Source organism: Leucopleurus acutus, assembly GCF_964270905.1.
Source record: "Leucopleurus acutus genome assembly, chromosome: 21".
NCBI lineage: Eukaryota > Metazoa > Chordata > Mammalia > Artiodactyla > Delphinidae > Leucopleurus > Leucopleurus acutus.
The window spans coordinates 23,382,966-23,404,420 of NC_139163.1; the positions used below are offsets into that span (position 1 = coordinate 23,382,966).

General features: G+C 41.1%; 1 protein-coding gene across 5 annotated transcripts in view; it reads left to right on the forward strand.

Moving 5' to 3' along the window:
- The window catches only part of RBPMS (RNA binding protein, mRNA processing factor), a 189,232-nt gene that overhangs the window by 94,394 nt on the left and 73,383 nt on the right, over positions 1 to 21,455 (forward strand). For all 5 annotated transcript variants that reach the window (XM_082863859.1, XM_082863862.1, XM_082863861.1 and 2 more), the window contains one exon: positions 19,506 to 19,656. In XM_082863859.1, coding sequence (XP_082719985.1) covers positions 19,506 to 19,656 — 151 coding nt within the window. The remainder of the gene's footprint in view (positions 1 to 19,505; positions 19,657 to 21,455) is intronic.

A 21,455-nucleotide genomic window follows, 5' to 3' on the forward strand; every position in this document is an offset into this window, starting at 1 on the left:
CAGTGTGAGGTGATACCTCATTGTAGTTTTGTTTTTCATTTCTTTAACTCTTAGCGATGTTGAGCATCTTTTCATATGCCTCTCAGCCATCAGTATGTCTTCTTTGGAGAAATATCTATTTAGATCTTCTGCTCATCTTTTGATTGGGGTGTTTGTTTTTTTGATATTGAGCTGCATGAGTTCTTTGTATATTTTGGAGGTTAATCCCTTGTTGGTTGCTTCGTTTGCAAATATTTTCTCCCATTCTGTGGGTTGTCTTTTCCTTTTGTTTATGGTTTCCTTTGCTGTGCAAAAGCTTTTAAGTTTCATTAGGTCCCATTTGTTTATTTTTGTTTTTATTTTCATTACTCCAGGAGGTGGATCAAAAAAGATCTTGCTGCAGTTTATGTCAGAGAATGCTCTGCCTATGTTTTCCTCTAAGAATTTTATAGTATTGGTCTTACATTTAGGTCTTTAATCCATTTTGAGTTTATTTTTGTGTGTGGTGTCAGAGAATGTTCTAATTTCATTCATTTAGGTGTAGCTGTCCAGTTTTCCCAGCACCACTTATTGAAGAGACTATCTTTTCTGCATTGTATATTCTTGCCTTCTTTGTCATAGATTAGGTGACCATAGGCGAATGGGTTGATCTCTGGACTTTCTATCCTGTTCCATTGATCTATATTTCTGTTTTTGTACCAGTCCCATACTGTTTTGACTCCTGTAGCTTTGTAGTATAGTCTGAAGTCAGGGAGCCTGATTGCTCCAGCTCTATTTTTCTGTCTTAAGATTGCTTTGGCTATTCAGGATCTTTTGTGTTTCCATACAAATTGTAAAATTTTTTGTTCTAATTTTGTGGAAAATGCTATTGGTAATTTGGTAGGGATTGCATTGAATCTGTAGATTGCCTTGGGTGCTATGGTCATTTTGGCAATATTGAGTCTTCCAATCCAAGAACATGGTACATCTCTCCATCTTTTTGTGTCATCTTTGATTTCTTTCACCAGTATCTTACAGTGTTCTGAGTACAGGTCTTTTGCCTCCTTAGGTAGGTTTATTCCTAGGTATTTTTTTCTTTTTTGATGCGATGGTAAATGGGATTGTTACACTGATTTTTCATAGAATTTTGGTATTCATTTAGAAGGCCAATGTAATGTGCAAATAAAGGAAAATTGAATAGAAGGTGGAAAAAGACTGTTCACGGTTACAGGTCATAGATACACCTCAATGAAAAAAACAAACAGCCGCATTATGAAAGAGAATCTGCCTGTTTTCCACATCTTAGAATGCTGAATAAAGGAGAAACGGAAAGTCTTCTATATAGGCTTAGAAAAGTCCACGGTAAGATGTTGATCTTTGCCAGCCTCCACTCTGTCTTCTTGGTTTATCTGTGGGGCCTTTCACCAAATTCTAAAAACATACTTAACACAACCCTAAGAATGAATTCTAATTCACTGATATTAAAAGTATGGTGTGTATTTGATTTATTAGGGTGTTTTTTTGTATTTGTGCATAACATTAAATGTATACCTGTGAAAAAGTACTGAATCTCTAAATTGCAGCTAAGGGGAGGGCAAGGAAAGTGTGTCTTCTTGGTAACCACTTATCATGTCTGAGGGGCTTTCTGGTCAAAAGCAGTGTCATAAATAAAGGTGTCAGTCAGACTGGCCTCAAATCCAGACTGGCTCAAATCCAGATTTTGCCACTTACTAATCCAAAGTTGTTTTCTCCCGTTAAGACTGACAGTACCTATCACAAAAGGTGAGAGGATCAAATTAAATGAGATAGGTATTTTTAAAGCCATAGAACTCAGTAAATGGTAAAAATTCTGATAATTGATGGTGATGATGACTTACACAAGGAACTGGTTTTAATTCCTTAGGTCCCCTTTTCTACAGACTGATTTAAAAATAATTTCTGTAGAATCCCAAATTCTCCTGGGTTCAGAGTACTTTTAAACATCGATTTGTATTATAGTATGATTAATGAAGTAGATTCATCAGTCCTTCCTCGGAGTTTTTTAGGGAAGCAGGGTGCAGAGTAACAGTGTTGTCCTTAATGTTCTCAAGTCTTGAAAATATTGTGAGCCCAACAAGCACACTCTCATCTCCCTTTTATCCTATTAAGCTAACCATGCTTGTCTTTCTCCATTTCCGGTTCCAGTTGAATCTGTTGCAAACCAAAGAACCCCACCTTAATTCCGTATAAACTAATTTATTGAACAGCCAGTGAGATTCTTTAAAGTTTTTTTGTCTAGGCAGCCTATTAGAGAGGGAGAAATTCAGCCTCTGCCTTGTCAGATCACCAGTAAGTGGCCTTGAGGTGATGCATGAAAGTGGAGGAAGAGTGCGGATTAAAGTTGCTCAGAGGCGAGATCTGTTTTGACGCTTTATTTTGGATCCCCGTGCAGCACAGGAAGTACTTTGCAGTGAACTTCCGAAGTTTGGACTTCACTGTTTACATTCTTTTCAACCAACTCTTGCTTAAGCCCCAAATTCTTGGTTGGAAAGAGCTCACAAGCCATTTGATGGTCTAAGCAAGAGTTTTTTTAAAAAACAAGTTTAAGGAGCAAATGCTACCGTCCTTTTTTAATTTCTATATTTTTGCTGTATTCATCAGAGAACAGATTTCCCACCCACGGATCGATTTATCTGTAATGGTGTTAATAAGTGACTTTGAGGACCAAATAAGTAACTTATTGGTAAAGTTGGCACTCATTTTTATCCTCAGTAAAGTTGAGGATATAACATCATTGACTTTTAAAAATACTTTTAATCTTTAAATATAATGAAACCTTTCCTCTCTAAGGACTTGTCATTATCCTGATGTGTAGCTTAAAAATCAATAGCTAGGATGTACATGTTTCGCCTCCTCTCAGTATTTAACTTTAAGATTACCCTAAATATGGTTATACACGCGCAGTGTGGGAGAGTCCTCTGGATCCTATTGGGATGAGGGATGTTCACTGCTGACAAACTGGAAAGCAGAAACAGGGCTGTAAAAATATACTTGGGGTCTATTGTGGGCTGTGTCTGATCTTTTTTTTTTTTTTTTTTTTTTGGCTGCATTGGGCTTTCTCTAGTTGCAGCGAGCAGGGGCTACTCTTCGCGGCATTGCATGGACTTCTCATTGCAGTGGCTTCTCTTGCTTCGGAGCACAGGCTCTAGGCGCGCGGGTTCAGTAGTTGTGGCGCATGGGCTTAGTTGCTTCACGGCATGTGGGATCTTCCTGGACCAGGGCTTGAACCCATGTCCCCTGCATTAGCAGGTGGATTCTTAACCACTGCACCACCAGGGAAGCCCTGTGTCTGATTTTTAAATGGAAGTCTTTTCAAAATGATTTTGGAACGTTTAGGCAACTGTCTTTTTTCAGTTATAGGGTTTGTTTATATCAGCACTGTTCTCCCCTCTTCTCTCCTTTTTTCTCCTACACCAGCCACTAATAAAGACTCAAAGGAAACTTTGCAGAATGATCCTTAAAGCACATACAGAAAGTTAAGGTGGGTGCTCAAATGATCTAACACACACTTTAGGTGAACCTGAAAGAAGAGTGTGTTAAATACATTCTCTTTCTCTGCCTACCTCACAAGTAGGACTTATTCTTCATATGCTTTTCTACGTAGGCACAGAAATAGTTGGTTTTTATAATTCTGAGACTGTTTACTTTGCAGAGTGTTAATCATTCAGGGTATCTCAGAGTTCAGAAAGTACTTTAATAACACACAAACACACATATATCCACTGTCTTATTTTTCCTGGCATGCACCTGATACGTGTTAGGTGCAGAAGCAGGTTGGTTTGTTCTTTTCATTAATTAGAAAATTAGTGTGTAATTAGTATGATTATTCTTGGCCTTGAAGAGCTAACACCACCACTAAACTCTGGTCTCAACACCAGTAACCTTTTTATCTTTAAAGTACTAAGTCATCTATTAATGATACATTGGATGTGGAATTAGTAAGCATTTAGAGACACATCCTTTCCCAGTTTAATTCTGGGTTTTGTGATTTCCTCAAGCTGTATGAACACATGTGTGGCCATCACTAGGAAAAGAGATTTAAGCTTTTTTTTTTTTTTTTTTTTTTTTGGTGGTATGCAGGCCTCTCACTGTTGTGGCCTCTCCCATTGCGGAGCACAGGCTCCGGACGCGCAGGCTCAGCGGCCATGGCTCACGGGCCCAGCCACTCCACGGCATGTGGGATCTTCCCGGACCGGGGCACGAACCCGCGTCCCCTGCATCGGCAGGCGGACTCTCAACCACTGCGCCACCAGGGAAGCCCTAAGCTTTTTTTTTTAATAGTTGTAATTGATAGGAATTTGAACATAAACACCCTTGCTTTTTCATCAAATATGCTATGTGACCAACTGTGTATATTTTCTAGACTGGCTGGTGTAGAAATATAGACTATGGCTAGCAATAGAGTGTGATTTCTTTTGTTAGTTTTATTGTTCAGTTTTCTTTTTTCTTCAGTGCCACACTCGCTGATTTAAGCTCACAATCTGGGCTTTACAGAGACAAACTACATACCCTAGAAATCATTTACACTGGCACAGCATGGTTTATCCCTTACATTTCTTTAGGCAGTCTCTTTAATCCCTGAAATTTTTGCTGTGACAGCCATAAGGTTGTGGACAAGTACAGGGAAGTACCTGGTTGAGACAGAACCTCTTTGTTGATTTCTCAAATAAGTTAACCTCAAAATTCTGAGGTTCCTCTGGTGTTCAGTGGGGCAACAGACATCGGACTAGATGTCACAGACCAACATTAAGCAGATGTGGACCATCAAAAGTTTGTCAGTAGGTTTGCCCCATATCACCTCAAGATCTTCTCAAACACTTAAATGAAAACCATTGCCTAGAATCTGCTTTCTTTTAAGCTTTCATTGTGAGTGCTATTTGAGTGCCGTCATTCGGCAGATAGCAGGAGTGAAAGGCGGTCATTCAGCTATTACCTTTAACCCCAGGGGAAAGAGGAGATGCTCATGGTTGTAGTCTCTGTCCCAACAATGAGGTAGGAGAGAAAGAGGCTTGAGGACTAGACAGTAAAAGGGACTGCTGGCAGCACAAGTCACATTTGGCATTTGTGGGTTAAGGATTCCAAGAGACGCCTTTGTCCCTACCAGAACAGTTGACCCCCTGTTTACCTTCAGAGTCCTCAGGGTAAAAACGTTAACGTTGAGATTCTTGAATGAAAGAATACTATGTGCACTCTGTCCTATGTTTCTTTCTGTGTAATATTATCTATTTCAAAGTGTTGCTGTAAAATACTGCTTTAACGGGTAACTGACTGTGCGTGAAGTGGAGACATCCTCTTCCTAACATTGTCAGGGCCCAGCTCTCTCAGTCATCCTTTTCAGGACAGTTTGAGAGCACAGTGGCAGAAGTTCAAACGATCATGCCCTCTCGACCCTGTGGAAAATAAACTCCGTTTGACTCTGATTCTCTTGACATGTTCAAGATTGAGTTTATAGCTTCTTCAAAGGCCCTGTCATGACTTTATAGTTGTCCTATACAAAGCAGATTCTTCCCGGGCATGGTTACGTACACAGGGGGTGGCTGCCTAACAGAAAGTGTGCTTTAGTGGAAAAGAAAGACATTGAGCTGTGGTGAATGGTCAGGTCACCAGATATGGAGACCCAGATATCTCCGAATTAGGTACTTTTACCTAATTCTCCTCCATCGTGGATCCCATCTCTGGAGTTACCAGCCAGTCTCCCAAGAGCTACTCAGACTGTGAGAACGTCGCAGTAGAAACGGGCAAGAGAAGCAGGACACACATCTGTTCCCTGTGGGGGAGATGAAACCAGGTAGAATATAAGAATTCTTTGAACCCGTACAGCACCATCTCCTCAAAACAGCAGCTCAGGTATCCCGCTTTCTGCAGTTGGAGGAAATCTCGTAGTTGAGCATGAATCACATCCTTCTCTTTTCCAAGTGGTAGAAGCACCTTTCCAGAAAGTCCAAAGGCGAAGAAACCCCTATGAGTCCATGTTAGGAGGAACAGCTCTTTAGTTGGCCACAGGAATGTTTCATAGGCCAGCATTAATCTAACCATTTTTTCTTACAATCAACCCTTTGAGGTACGGACTGTTATTCCCAGTTTACAGATGAAGAAACTGAGGCACAGCAAAAGGTTAAATAAACATACCCAGGATCGGTGGTGGAGGTAGATATGAATGCCCACACAATTGCCACATTTTAAGCCTCTTTTTGGGGGGGAGGTTCTACCCAAAATTGGTTGAGCCCTTGAGTGGGGTATCTCCTTTATAATTGTCACTTTAATTCACTGCCACTGATGGTACCTCTGGAGAACCTGTTTTCTTGCTTCTTTCGCCAGTAATTGGAAGGGGATCCACCAAGACCATTTTCTTTTTGTTTTTTTCTAGTCCTTCTGGATTAGGGGAGTGGGGTGGTCAGAAACAGAGTTTCCCTCATTTTGTTCTTGGGTCAGATCTGTCTTAACGGTAACCCCTTTGTAGGTTTTACCTTAAGAGTGTGGCTTAGTGTTGCGAGGGTATGAATTTGAGTTCTACAGTTTGTTCACATGAAAATGAAGCCCCTTGGAAGTGTATTCTAAAAGTGGCCGCGTCACTAAGAAATATAAAAATTCTTTTATTCCAGGCTCAGGTTGGCTAGTGAGGAATGAGAATGGGTTTCTCTATCACAGCCAGGCTGATTCCATTATAACACTCACCTGAGCTTGCCCCACAGTATTATCGGAGGAGGAATTACATAGGCTTCAAATCAAGGGTAAGCCTCTGGAGACATTTTAGGGTAGACGTGGATATTCCTTTCACTAAAAATTTCCAAACAAGATAAAGTTTCATTGTATTTTATAGAACATCTACGAATTTTTTTTTAATTCAAGGGGTTAAAAACGAGGGGCTATAAGACATCTAGAAACCTAATACTTATTGGAAGACTTTTAAATTAGTCAGTGGAGCAGGAATTGTACCTGGACTTACAGCCCAGCTCCAACTCACATAGCCACATAAGCCCAGAGAGCCCTTTGGAAAGGGGCCTCTTTGTTAAAGTATGATCTAGATACGTTACCAATGGAGAGGGACACCTTCTTTCCAAATGACTCTGCTTAGGCGAGGAGGAGTGAGTAGTAAATCAGATTATTCTAGGTAAATCCAGGGCAAGCATTCTGAGGTAGTTGGATTAAGAAAAAGAACAAGGCTTCATTGGTCTGATAGTTTCTCAGCGGACAGTGACCCAGTAGCACAAGCTGTTGTATTAACAGTACTGATACTTCTGCAAGCAATGCCCTTATTTAGGAATAACATGAAATATGGTTTACATCTGATGGATTCTTCTCCTCACTCGTTCATTTTCTGTTGGAACTCACGTCTATCTAAAGTTTAGCACAGTGGAAACTGAACAACAACCTCCATTATCATGTGAAAATAATGTAGTCTTTGGAATATAAGGAACTTCACAGAGCTGTAATGTACACACACGATCAACAGGAATGAAAATTAAATTCCGATCTTTATTCTACCAGTAGTTAACTGGGAATTTAGGCAGATTACGTGACTTTTCTCCATGTTCATTTCTTCATGTATGTTGGGGAGTGTACGGCACTTTAGATGAGGCAGTTCTTATATTGTATGGGACTACCCTGCCCGTTGTAGGAGTTTAACATCCTTATTATTTTCTGCCCACTGAGTGCTCTCATACATTTCCAAATACCCCTCAGGAGTGTGCAGGATAGTCGGGGTAGGAGACAGGTGCAGTGAGGAACACTACACATGGTTGAAAACTACTAGGTTCGGAGGTCCCCCCGCAATTTTCTTTTCTTATCTTCTCTTTATGTATAACATACAGCTCTTCCCTTAACTTCCCTCCACACTGTTGTCTGTGAATGAGCCCCATCCACTCCATAGTAACAGGTTACCCAGGTGTGTGTTTCTATTTGGCCTGTCATTGAGCCATTTTAAGGCCCTGACTGAATGTAACAGTTGTTTTCAGAATCCTGGGGAAACTTCTGCATGTACCTCGCCTAGAGTCTGTTTCTAATTCTATCGAATGTTTTATGCTGCCTTTAGAAGAGAAAGCTGAATGTATTCAGAAAACTGTAAATATATTTTTTGGTCCCCTGAGACGTCAGAATATCTCTGAAGTACGTATTTACTTCCTCTGAGTTTCTGATGGAAGTGACATGTCTATCAATAATTTTCAGAAAACAGTTAATATTTCCAACTTCTTTTTAACTCTAAAAGGTAAATGTTAATTCTTTCGGCTTCATTCCCTTTTATATGTTAAATGATTTGTGGCTCCCAGGTTCTTTCCTTTCCTTGTGACCAAAATGCTGTTTGAAAATAGAAGGCTTTTATTTTCAGTCCTCTTTATAAAATGTTTTAAAATTTAACGAGCATAGAGAAATGGACATCGAAGCCACGTTGAGACGCCACTTCACACCTACTAGGATGGCGAAGATAAAGGCAGGCAATAACAGGCATTGGTGAGGATGTGAAAAAATTGGGATCCTCATACACTGATAGTCGGATTGAAATGGCATAGCTCCTTCAGAAAACAGTTTCACAGTTCTTCAAAAAAGTTAACATAGGGGCTTCCCTGGGGACGCAGTGGTTGAGAGTCCGCCTGCCGATGCAGGGGACACGGGTTCGTGCCCCGGTCCGGGAGGATCCCACGTGCCGCGGAGCGGCTGGGCCCGTGAGCCATGGCCGCTGAGCCTGCGCGTCCGGAGCCTGTGCTCTGCGACGGGAGAGGCCACAGCGGTGAGAGGCCCACGTACCGCAAAAAAAAAAAAAAAAAAAAAAAAGTTAACATAGAGTTACTATATGCTGCAGAAGTTCTTCTAGAGAATTGAAAACATATATCCACACAAAAACGTGTACACAGTGTTCATAGCAGCCAAAAAAGTGACAACAACCCAATGTCCAACTGATGAAAGGATAAACACAATGTGGTATGTTTGTACAGTAGAATATTATTCAGCAGTAAACAGTGGATGAACCTTGGACACATTCTGATTAAAAGAAACCAGTGTGACAAAAGACCTCATGTTGTATGATTCCGTTTATAGGAAATATCCAATATGAATAGGTACTTTCTCAGAGACTGCAAGTAGATTAGTGGTTGGGGGAGGGGAGTGAGTGAAGAGGGAGAGGGAGGAATGAGCAGTGAGTGCGAATGGGTGCAGTTTCCTTTTGGGGTGATGAAAACGTTCCAAAGATGTATTGTGGTGATGGTTGCACAACTCTGTGACTGTACTAAAAATCATGATATTTAATGCAAAAGAGTGAATTTTATGGTATGTGAATTATTTTTAGTAACAGCTGTATGAAGTATATCTATAATAGCAGAAACTATTCCAGAAACTTAAGAGCGTTGAATTTTTAGTTAAGTCAACGTTAAATAGAAACTTAAGTCATAAATAAGAGACCTCAGTGTTTGGTCACTTAGCAAGAAAGGACTTAAATACATTTTTGTGCTTGAATGAAAAATCTTTTGAATGTAGCATAGTGTAATCGTTCCATCTCCAACCTCTGAATACCTTGCCTGTATCTTCCCCCACATACTATTATGACTGGAAATCTTTTGAGTACAATGCGTGCAAGAATAAGTCATAAGAATCATTTTCTCTCATTTATTAGCTTGTTCTAGTCAGCAGTAGGGGAAGGAAGTCATTTATTAGCTTGTTCTAGTCAACTGAAGTGGAGGGAACTGGTGTTGGAGCACTGAGGGTTAGTTTATGAGGACGCCATCTTGGTTTCTCAGTTGCTGAGAAACTGGGTAGTTGTTTACTAAAGCTCAACCAAGTCATGATCTCAGTGAGTTGGAATATGAGTGCTTTGCAAAATCCCCACAGCCTCAGTAGAGTATGCCTTTCTCTTTAGTTACTCCTGAGAACTGATTTAATTCTCCCCTCTCTATGGATCTTGTTTTATGTACTACTGTTTACAGAAGTCAGCAGTGTTGGTTCAGCTTTTCTGTTGAATGCTTGATGATTCTGATAATTTAGAAGGAAATCACCTTACCACCCCACCCCCTAATCCCACTATGCTCTCTGATTTCTTCTGCCTTTGTAGGACGATAATCACGCCTCAGTAATAGAAAGGTCAGTGGGCACCAGGTATATCAGCTACCACCTGGTGGAGCTCCGAGTCTTGGTGGTTTTGACAGCAGTTTTTGAAGCAGCCCTGGAGATTTACCAGGGTCTCTGTTTGAGTAAACCTGAAGAGGCATATCAGAACTCCAGCCCTCAGATGACCTGGGCTTTAGTACCAGAAACGGAGATAAGGCGGGTGGTGTGGAGCAGGGAGATAGGATCCAGGGACTGAGATTATTACAAGATCAGAGGGGTGTGAGTACTAAGTTTGACCTTGATTTGAGCTCCTTATTTCCTGGACACAAGATGGGGGGTTTCATGAACCTCATCTGTAAAGGTTAAAGGAAGTCCTGAAGGCTAGGGAAGAACCGAGCAGATCATTACAAAAGAAGTACTAGGATTTTCCTACACCGGGATACTGTTGTACAACATACATAGATTCTGGTGACGAATGACTCTCATTCTGTATTAGAAAGTCCGAATGAATTGGTTAAAACCTATAACCTGAACGAGGAACATTATGTCTCCCCTTCAGCACAGACACCTGGCTGGGCAGGGCTTTCTGGATACTGCACATTCCCTACAGCAGCAGTGGGTATTCGTTTGGAGTGGGGTATAGACTAAAGGGCAGTAAGAAGCTCGTTAGACTCAACGAGGAATCTCAGCAGTCATGAAGTTGACTCTTAGGAGATTGCTGCTACTTCACTGTTTTTATTCTACACACAAGAAGGTGGTTTTATCTGGTTCAATACCGAAGCCTCAGATCCACTGGATTACTGGGTCAGAATGGGGTGTGTGTGTGAAACACCAGGAGATTCTGATAGGAAATGACCTTAGCTCTAGAAGAAATGGGTCACTTGCGGCGGTGTCTCAGAGGAGAGCAGAGTCCACCGGCGGTGGAGTGAACAGTAGGGGCAACCTGTTGCTTTCCAGTAGAGTTCCATGTAGTTCACCCGAATGGAATAGTATTCTAAACGTTTGAATTTGCGCATATTGGGACACTGTGAAGGCGACTGGCCCAGGACTCAACAGGAAAAGCCTGGGCATCAACCCAGGTTCATTCAGGCCTCGAACTTAACTGAATCTTTATAGCAATATTTATTACAGCAATTTTAGCCCCAATTGTCTTTACCCCTCCCCCCCTTTTTAACATTTCGACATTTCAATTAGAAATTGAAGATTAATTAAAAAATTAAGTTCAATAAACAACATTGAAAACCTTGTTTATTTAGAAACTTCCTTCAAAAGATTGGGTGTCTCAGGAAGTCACAGCAGGTTGGGGGGATGTTAAAATTCTGAGTCCTCAGCCTTTCAGGCAACATACGTAAAATTATTCATAAATTCATAACCAGAAATTTAGAAATGGGTAAAAGATGAGTGGGTTGATGAATCAACTTTAACTTTTCAAGTGGTGAAACAGTTTTACCTGCTATGAATATACAGAGAGAGAGAAAGTGAAGACAACAGAATGCGGGGAGACCCCAAAAAATGCAATACAAACAAATGAATCTATTTCTAGTGAATAATACAACCACGGTGAAGTTGCGAAGAATGGGGAGAGCTGACCCCAATAATTCTTGAATGTACATATCGGTTATATACTTTCAGGCCTAAGACAAAAAGAACTATATATACTGAACTGTAGTTAATAGGTTTCCTTTTTATGTTGCTATTGTTTAGCGATTATGAAACTTCATTCCCGTGTTGAGCGAATAAGTAAATGTATAGTGGATAATGAGAGCTAGGATTCAGAAGGAGTTATTGATACAAATGTGGAGAGGGAAGGCTAGAATTAACCTAATGGTGTTGGATTGGAATTGGAGGTATCAGTACTAACTGATGTTTTTAATATATCTAAATAGATGTAGAGAAGTAGATACGGATGTGAAAGCATGTGTGTGTTACCGTATAAATCTGGGACAATTTGAGCACCGAAACAAATAATAGTAATAAATTATAAATCATAAAATAAGATATGAATCGTACTGATGTGTGAGTGAATGAATGAACAAACGAATGTAGAAAGGAATAAATAATAAACAGGGCCAAAGGGTAAGCTTTTCCTTAGAGTAGAAGACTAATGAATATGAAAGGAATGATAGGATTAGAAAAAATCACTTTGGCAATCACAACAGTAAAGATTGCTTCAGGTAAGAATTATCAATAGATGTTAAAACAATAGATCAATAGATGTTAAAATTTGAGAAACAAAATATTTAGTCTCAAAGTTATCTCCTTATGAGATACTTATTAGTTAAAAAGAGAAAAAATAGTAACCTCACAGTGGAGAAACTTGGCAAGTGATCAACGTTATTATCACTAGTAATGAGACAAAAACGACATCATGTGTCTCCTGATACGATGCACTGAGAATGACACTTCTGTGATACTCCTGCCAAAAATGTATAACCTTAATTTAATCAAGAAACAAATCAGATAAACCCAAATTGAGGGACAGTCTACAAAAAAAATAGCCTATACTCTTCCAAAATGTCAAGGTCACGGAAGACAAGGACGGAGGGAAATATTCTGGGAGACTAAAGAGATGACAACTAAATGCTATGTATGCCTCTGGATTAGATCCTGAATCAGCAGCACAAAGAGATGTCCTTGCTTTTAGGAAGCCAAACTGTAAAGGGTAAAGGGTATAGTGCTTTCAACATATTCTTAAAACAGTTCAGGGAGGACAAAGGTGTATGGGGAAATCTAGGCAAAGGGTACACAGGAATTCTTTGTACTATGTGTGCAACATTTCCATAAATATGAAATTATTTCAAAGTAAGTATTTTTTAAGAACTAGGCAGAAAGCACCAGCATATCTGGTTGAGTGCTGTCTGCCAGGATATCTGTTACTGCTAGTTATGCTCTGGCTCTGCTAGTGCTCCACAGGAACCCTTTTATTCCCGCTCTCTCCCTCTTCTTTCTTCTTTTAACCTGTGTCAGATCCTGTAAATTATAACTTTATAAATTATACATATTTGTAATAAATTCAAACGATACAAAATCATACAGACTAGAAATCCCCTCCCCACCCTGACATTGCCACCAAAGTTACCACTATTAACGGGGTGGTTGTCCCATTGTAAACATTCCTGGGTTCACACACTCGTACGTACACAAAGGCTCCTCCTTCTAAGGCTACTAAACATTGTTGAGTATCTTTTTCTTTTTTAAACCTCATACTGCCATGACATCTTTCTCAGTAAATATATATATTTTTGCCTCATTCTTTCCCTTTTTTCCCCCTTTAAATGAATGCTTCCTTTGTCTCTAAAACTAGTTGTCAAGGGCTGATAAACCCACTTACTTTAATGGTAGAACCATTTGTAAAGACACTGGGCTATAGCTCACAGATTTGAAGGATGTACCAAATAAACAAGACTCCATCCGGCATTAGGACAGCACTGAAGACCTCAGTGACAGGAGTTTAGAGACCTTTTCTCTAGTGGGAGACTGTTAGGGTAACTCAGCTCCAGCCACCTCCATTTTCTGTATTTTTATACTCAAGGTTGAAATCCTCAGAAGAAAAAACATGTTTGGTCACTGATGGCCACATCTGTCTGTGCCTTAACTAGTCAGCTGTCACTAGGGGAGTGAGGGCACAGAACCTGGATGTTGGCCTCTGGGCGCTTCCCAGAAAAGAGCCAGCAGAGCAGTTATCCCAATCAACCTCTTTCCAGGGCTGTTTGAACTGCTTCGCGTCTGGTGTGTTCCAGTCTGTTTAAGTCCAGCTGCCCTTCCACCACTAGAGTTATCCTCCACTGCACTGATTCTCAGATGTGGTCCCTACACAAGCAGTGTCAACATCAGCCTGGCAACTTGTTACAAATGCAGATTCTCAAGTCCCATCCAGGACCTACTTAATCAGAAACTGGAGGCGCGGGTTCAGCACTCTGTGTCTAGGAAGTCTTCCAGATGATTCTGATACGTGCTAACATTTGAGGATCACGCTCTACTACATAAATCTGATCATAATTATTTCCCGAGTTAAAAAAATTTTAGCGGCTCAGCCATGCAGATACTCCAGAGTCCTCACTCATGACCTGAAAGTTCCTCGTGATCTCATCCCAGTGCTTATGCAGTCTTACACACACACACACACACACACACACACACACACACACACACACACACACACACACACACACACACACACACACACACATCCACACCCTCTTCACATCCTGTCATGCAGAACTTTGCTGAGCTCTTTCCTGGACTACCACCTGGTAAATTTCTGCTCTTCTGTCACTTCCTCTGTGTTGCCTTCCTGGTCCCCAGTCACTCAGGGCCGTGGCTCTGTTTCCCATGGAGTCCTAGACATTGTGTTGGTTTGTTTCTCTAACCATCAGTGTACCTGTACAGCTCCCTCACCAGAGCCTGAGATCTGAACTCCTCAAGGCAGGGACTTATTTTCACTGATCCTTGTGTCTCTAGTACATGACAAACGTTATGTGCTTGGTTGAATCTGTTCTGTTTTTACTTTTTATTATGAAATTTCAAGCATACCAAAAGGTAGAGAGCATAGTAATGAACATCCATTAATCCATCAGAATTTACCAACTTAACATTTTGCTGCATTTGCTTCCATTTTTTTCTAAGTATTCTAAAGTAAATACCTGATGTTATGACATTTTGTCATTATATCTTCTTTGTATTTCAGTACAAAAACTAAAGACATTTTCCTACATTACCATTTTATCACACCTAATAAAATGGACAATTCCCAGATATCACATAATGCCCATTCAGTATTCAGCTTTCTTCATTTTCCCACGAGAGGTCTTTTATATCTGGTTGTTCAATCAAGGACCACACATTGCATATGAGGGTAGGCCTCTAAGGGTTTTTTTTTTTTTTTTTTTTTTTTTGCGGTACGCGGGCCTCTCACTGCTGTGGCCTCTCCCGTTGCGGAGCACAGGCTCCAGACGCGCAGGCTCAGCGGCCATGGCTCACGGGCCCAGCCGCTCCGCGGCACGTGGGATCTTCCCGGACCGGGGCATGCACCCGTGTCCCCTGCATCGGCAGGTGGACTCTCAACCACTGCGCCACCAGGGAAGCCCTAAGGGTATTTTAATCATTCTAGAATAGCCCTTCTCTCTCTTTTTTTCCCCCCATTATTCAATGAATAAACTCCTGACTAATATTTCCACTCTTGTGGCATGACATTAATACCAGGGACACGACTAAGGACTTGGAATGGTCTTGAACCTTTATGTTCAGCATAATCCTATGACTCCAAATGCACGATTTGCAGCCAATAAATCTTTTCCAGCACAGCCTATGTGCATAAGAAGCCAGTATCACCACAGCTAGAGAAACAGGAGAGCTACTTGGGATCTGAGCTTTGCAGCACATTTAATTAATAGCTTCTCCATTTTGTCTTCCAGAAAGGCACTGAAAGAGCTGCAGTTCCTTTACAGTGACTCTCTACATTCCTGTAGGCTTGGGTCTTCAGGATTTGGTGATTTCCTTTTACCTTGCCCATTTCCTTGTGTTTTATTATATACTAGCTCTTGCCTTATCCTTCTAGGACTCCGGCCTTTGATGTAGTTTGTAGAGCACTAAAATGGCATTTTAAAGCTCTGTAACTTGCTGAGACTCTTAATGCAATTTAAATAGGAAGCACAAGTTTGCATTGAGGGGTCTAGGTCTACAATTCAGAAAATTCTCTTTTTCAAGATTTTCTGTTTACAGAGAGTTCTTAAGCTTTAATTTTAGGAGACAGAGGAGGAGGAAAAAAGAGGATTTTAAAAACTTCCCTCAACAGAGTCCTAAATGCAATACTATATACTCTGTTTGAGTTTAGAGCACTACAGCACGCAAAGGCAGGGTTTGAATTGTCCTTCGGGCCTCTGATTGCTCTGTAGCTTTTGAGACTGAACTGTTAGGACTTCTAGTAATCCCATGTGTCAGCCAAGGTGGTTGAATAAAAGTGTTCCTATGGGCTGAGTCACTTGCAGCGAGGGAACAGGTGGGGCTGGGGATGAGGCTGGTGGACAAGAGGAGAGTTACCTGGACGAGACTGTAGAAAGTTCAGAAAGAGTACTGTGAGGTATTTTAGGAACTACGGTGCAGGAAAGAAAACCGTGTCATTAAGGTATCTCAGCTCTGGCTGCCATAACAGAATACCACAGATAGGGTGGCATCAACATTAATTCTCTCAGTTCTGGAGGCTAGAAAGCCCAAGATCAAGTTGCCAGCAGATTCAGTATCTGCTGAGGACCCTCTTTCTGGTTTGTGCAGATTCCACCTTCTCACTGTGTTCTCACGTGGCCTTTCCTTGGTGTGTGCTCCTGGAGAGAGAGGTCTCTAGAGTCCCTTCCTCTTCTCCCAAGGGCGCTAATCCCTTCGTAGGGGCCCTACCTCCGAATGACATCACATTGAGAGTTAGGGCTTCAACATGGATTTGGGGAGGACACCAGCATTCAGTCTGTGACACATAAGCATGTGGGTTTGCTACTGCCCTGATATACTCTTAGGTATAGTAGGCTACTAAGGATACTTTCCATCTCCCAGAGTTAGCCCTGGGTAGGAAGTTTAGCCTTTGTAGATCACAGTGAACCTGTGTTGCTTTGGTCACAGTGTTCTAGGCCATCTTGGAGAGACTATTGGCTGTTCCTATAGCCAGTCAGATTGGGTTGCTTCTAAGTAACTTCTCAAACTGATATCATACTGATATCTAGAAACTGTCCTTTTTGGACACCAAGGAAATAAGACACCATTTACAATTGCAAGAGAAATGTTTTCTGTTCACTTACCAGAAGGGTTTGGGTGAATTATAGGCAAGAGAGGAAAAAGTTGATTTTGAAAGGCACAGATTCCCCCTTTGATTTAGTAATAATCTTATCCTGACAGCATTTAATGAGAAGTCACTGTGGCCAGAGAATAATCTTATTGGGCTTTAATTAAAAGCACAAGGGGATTTGTTTTGTTTTCATGTCTCCTTCCTATCCGTCTCCCTCTTTTTCCTCTTTCTCCCCTCATTCTTCCTCTTCACTTCCATGTTCTCCCAACCCCCGCCCCACTCTGCCTCCTCTTCTTCATCCTTTAACATTTAAAATGTTTTTGGCTTGGCTGGTCCCTCTGGATAGAAACTGAGCTGAGCAGGATATTGATTACCAAATATGGTATTGCTGCTAAAGATGTTAGAGGAATGTGACTTGTGTTCTAAGCCTCCGGCCTCTGAATAAGTTGCCAAACAAATTAGGTCATTTCAACTTCTGAGCTTTTTTTTTTTTTAATAAAGAGCTGGAACTTTGATTTGGAACATGATGGTGGTGTTATTTTAGCTCACACAGGGAGGAGGGGTATGAAGACGGGGGTGGGGAGTAGAGGAGACTCAGTTCAGCATGTTTTAGGACCTGAGTCACGAGACCAGGTTGTGTAAGAGGCAAGCACGTTGTGTGGAGCCTCGATGAACAGCTCTCGCACATCAGTGAAAGAGCTGAGGCGTAGACTGCAGATGTCCGGCCCCATTCTCTGAGACTAGAAACTCCAGAGGACCCCTGACAGGTCCCAGGATACTCTTCTCATGTTACCCACGCTGCTCACGGGGATGGGGGCTCAGGGCTATTAGGAAAGCTGCTGCTTCGCAGGAAGGATGGGGGAGTTAATTGCCAAGGAGGACGCTTGGACACACTTGGAAATTGATAGCAAGTTGCTTCTCTGTGTAGTTGGATGGGGTGGGATAAGAATAAGCAAGTCCTTCCACAGCATACCTTTAAATGACAGCGGGGACTGTGCTCGTCTCCCAGCAAAGGCCACAGCTCTTCAGATCCGTATTTGGAAATATTCACTCTGTTGTTGATAGCAGCTTTGATAGAGTGAAATGCTCGTAGTGGAAGTGAATGGAAGCAAACACTGCTCCAGGGTGCTGCTTTGTCTTTTTCCCCTTATGGACATTTTTCTCAAGATTAATACTGAGGTTTCTCAAATTAAAACGAAAACTGAGACCAGTTAAAGAAAGAATTTCTTTTTATATTTCATATTCCTGGCACCCCCTTTTCACCTTTCGTCATTGGTTAGGGCTGCACCAGAGGATTCCTTTTCTTCTTGTCCACCCGCACCTGTTTGCCCCTTCAGTTGGAAGTTTCACCCACTCCAGGACATCAGTGGGTCACGGCTCTGTGGCTGTAGTTGTGCCTCCCTGAGGGCCTCGCTTTCCTTCGCTCCCTGCCCCCTAACCCCCTTATTTCTCTTATTGCCGCTCCCGTCAAGTCACAGGCTCTTCCTCCCATCTTTGGAGCTGAGCCTGAGAAGTTCAGAGTTGTTCATCCTGGTCTACAGAGTTAGAGACTCTTACTAATTTCTTGTGGAAATTGCTCTTGTCTTCAAGCTAATAAAAAGAAGAAAGGGGCTTTGGGGCACTCAGGCCCACGTGAGTGCTAAACTGAGAACCTGTGTTCTTAAGATACTCATTTTCAGAACTTCACTCCTTTTTCAGAACATGCCATACAAACAAACATGGTACCTAAGTCTGTTCTGAATGCACGTTTATGCACCATACTGTACTGGGGTGTCTTTTTGATACTATTGTTGGGGTCCAGAATCCTAGCGTTGGACATAAATATCATGAGATTATTCGTTATGCTCAGTAGTAGAGGCATTCTTAAATGGTGGGAGGGTTTCAAATAGTTTCATCTTGTCCTAAATCTTGTACTTTATAGTGTTTGTGACTTATTTTATTGAATATATTTGGTTTAGGTAAACTGCAACAATAGGGTTAAAGGTAATTGAAATTACTACCCTCTCTTTGGCCCATATAATCTGTGGTCTGTCTATCCATGTAGCTAGTAAGCCAGCTGTAATCAAAATCAGGACCATACCACATCAAGACATTCATATGAAGTTATAAGCTAACCGGAATTAAGTAATACTAGTTATATTGAAGTCTTAAAACTGTTTAGTTCCTGTCTACTTAGTAACTCGGAGTACATGTATCACCAGTATGAAAGCTCTCCAGTTAGAAAGGGATGGGAATTTTCCCCCTCTAGAGGTGATGAAACGAAGGCATTGAAGAATTAACATTGTTTTAAACACTGGTCAAAGCCTTGCCTCTTACGATTTCAGGTGTTAGACTTTTCCAGCATTACACAGGGCTTTACATTAATTCATTCTTCTTGGTAGCCATTAATTAGTTTTTAACTATGCTAGGCATTTGCTGGCCCAGATTTAAAATTTGAACCTGAACGTTTTAGTCCAAAAAGAAAAGGAATAGATGAAAAACTATGCCACTCAATTTTCAATACAGTAGACTAAATCTCCCTGACTTTGTGGACATGCTGTGTTACAGGTTTTCGTGTATTCTGTGTAAGTAGTGAGAATGAGAGCTCTTACTAACTTTTTTTTCCTGATAGGCCGGGTTTACTGGTGTGTTTATTTTGTCACCATTCCGGTTTGACTCTAAGGAAATGAAAACATCTTCCATTTGTTCTTTATTTCCAAAGGGCATCCGCTTCGATCCTGAAATTCCACAAACACTACGACTAGAGTTTGCTAAGGCAAACACGAAGATGGCCAAGAACAAACTAGTAGGGACTCCAAACCCTAGTACTCCTCTGCCCAACACTGTACCTCAGTTCATTGCCAGAGAGCCATGTAAGTTGATCTACTTTTCATTTTGGAAAAAAAAAAAATAACTAAGAATTGTTCAAGTACTTGATGTGAGATTACACCATGGGACATAGAGCTGGCTGAGTGTCATTTTCCATTTCTGAGAAGAGACTGCCTTTTCTTGCTGTCTGAATTCCAAATACAGCAATCTTGTTCATGATTGGCTGTCCCAAAAGATGGTTCAGCTTGATCAGAACTGTAACTACAAAATTGCGTTTCAAGTGCTGTAGATTTCCTTAACGTGATCTCGACCTTATGGTGAGTGTGCCCTGTTTGCCTTGGGGTTTAAATCCTTATTCGTTTCCCCATCCCTGGACCATCAGTGCTGGTTGTCAGCGTTCACTTTACTTCATCTGTTGAAGAATATCAGTTCTGTGGCTTCAGGGAGATAGAATATTAAATATGAAAGAAGCAGATAATAAGAAGTTTGTTCTGTTTTTGAGAACAGTTTGGCCATAAATCTAGGAGGGAAAGTAAACATACACAAAGAATTTATACAGTAGCACGGTCAGTTCTAACAAACTTTACTGTTTCTAACAGTAAAGCTTTAAGAAAATTCGGGGCTTCCCGTTTTAAATTAATTGGGTAAAGACTCTGACTAATTGCAAAACAAGTCTTTTACCCCACCTAATGAGCTTATTCCCTTAAATGTCCAGGCTACAATTTCTGCCTTTGAGTAACTTGAAAATGTTGTCTTAATTTTATTTCTCAACCTCAGTCAGTAGCAGAAGTGAGGCGTGAGATGGGCTCTAGCTTTTCCTTTCAGTGCGTGGCCGTTATGTGATTGAATACGGCAGGGCATTCAAGGAATCCCAAGTGCCTTGCCGTTACTTGGAATATTTCCATCCTATCATTCTTTTTTTTTTTTCAAACATCTTTTTTGGGGTATAATTGCTTTACAATGGTGTGTTAGTTTCTGCTTTATAACAAAGTGAATCAGTTATACGTATACATATGTTCCCATATCTCTTCCCTCTTGCGTCTCCCTCCCTCCCACCCTCCCTCTCCCACCCCTCCAGGCGGTCACACGTCCTATCATTCTTCATCTTCTTTCTAAGCCGCATGATCTTGATCTTCTCCCTGCCTTCCCTGACAATACGCTTTAACTTTTCTTATTGAAATCGAAGGGCATGTGGGTGAGTCCCGCCCCGCCCCCGCCCCCCCCCCCCCCCCCCCCCCCGTGTCATGTGCGTGTCAGATTTAATCGGATTGTTGTGGAAATTAAGTCATTCTGTAGCTCAGTCACTCTTGAAAAGCTGCTGCTTATCAGTGGAAACTAATAGATAAAAGAAGAGTTTCTCCCTTGGTGTGTTCTACAGTTTTTCTATGAAGCCAGGAAATCATAATAGAGAAAAAAAATATTTTGTTCTTCCGTGTCCTAGGGGAACTTAAAACCTTTGTTTATTTGGGAAATCTAAACAAAAGTTTCATCTTATGGTACAGTTGTACTACGGGAGGACGTATGGACATTTCTTACTAATTCTGTATTCTAAACAGCATCTAGCCCAGTGCTTTGTACATTGCATATATTTAGTAAATATTTATTAGTGATGATAAGTCGATAAATTGAGTCTTTTAATTTGGCTCTGTGCAGAATTATTCCATTTGTATGCCTGTTCATTTCTTTCTGAAATTTCTTCTCTCTTGAAGGCATCAGAAAAGAGTATTTGTGGGATACTTTCACTTAGAAAAGACAACCTAGAGTAACTCTTCACTTAGTGAATTTGTCTGCTTCACATCTCAGAGTATTGAAAAAATTAATTCAGACAGGAAGTGTAATGCAA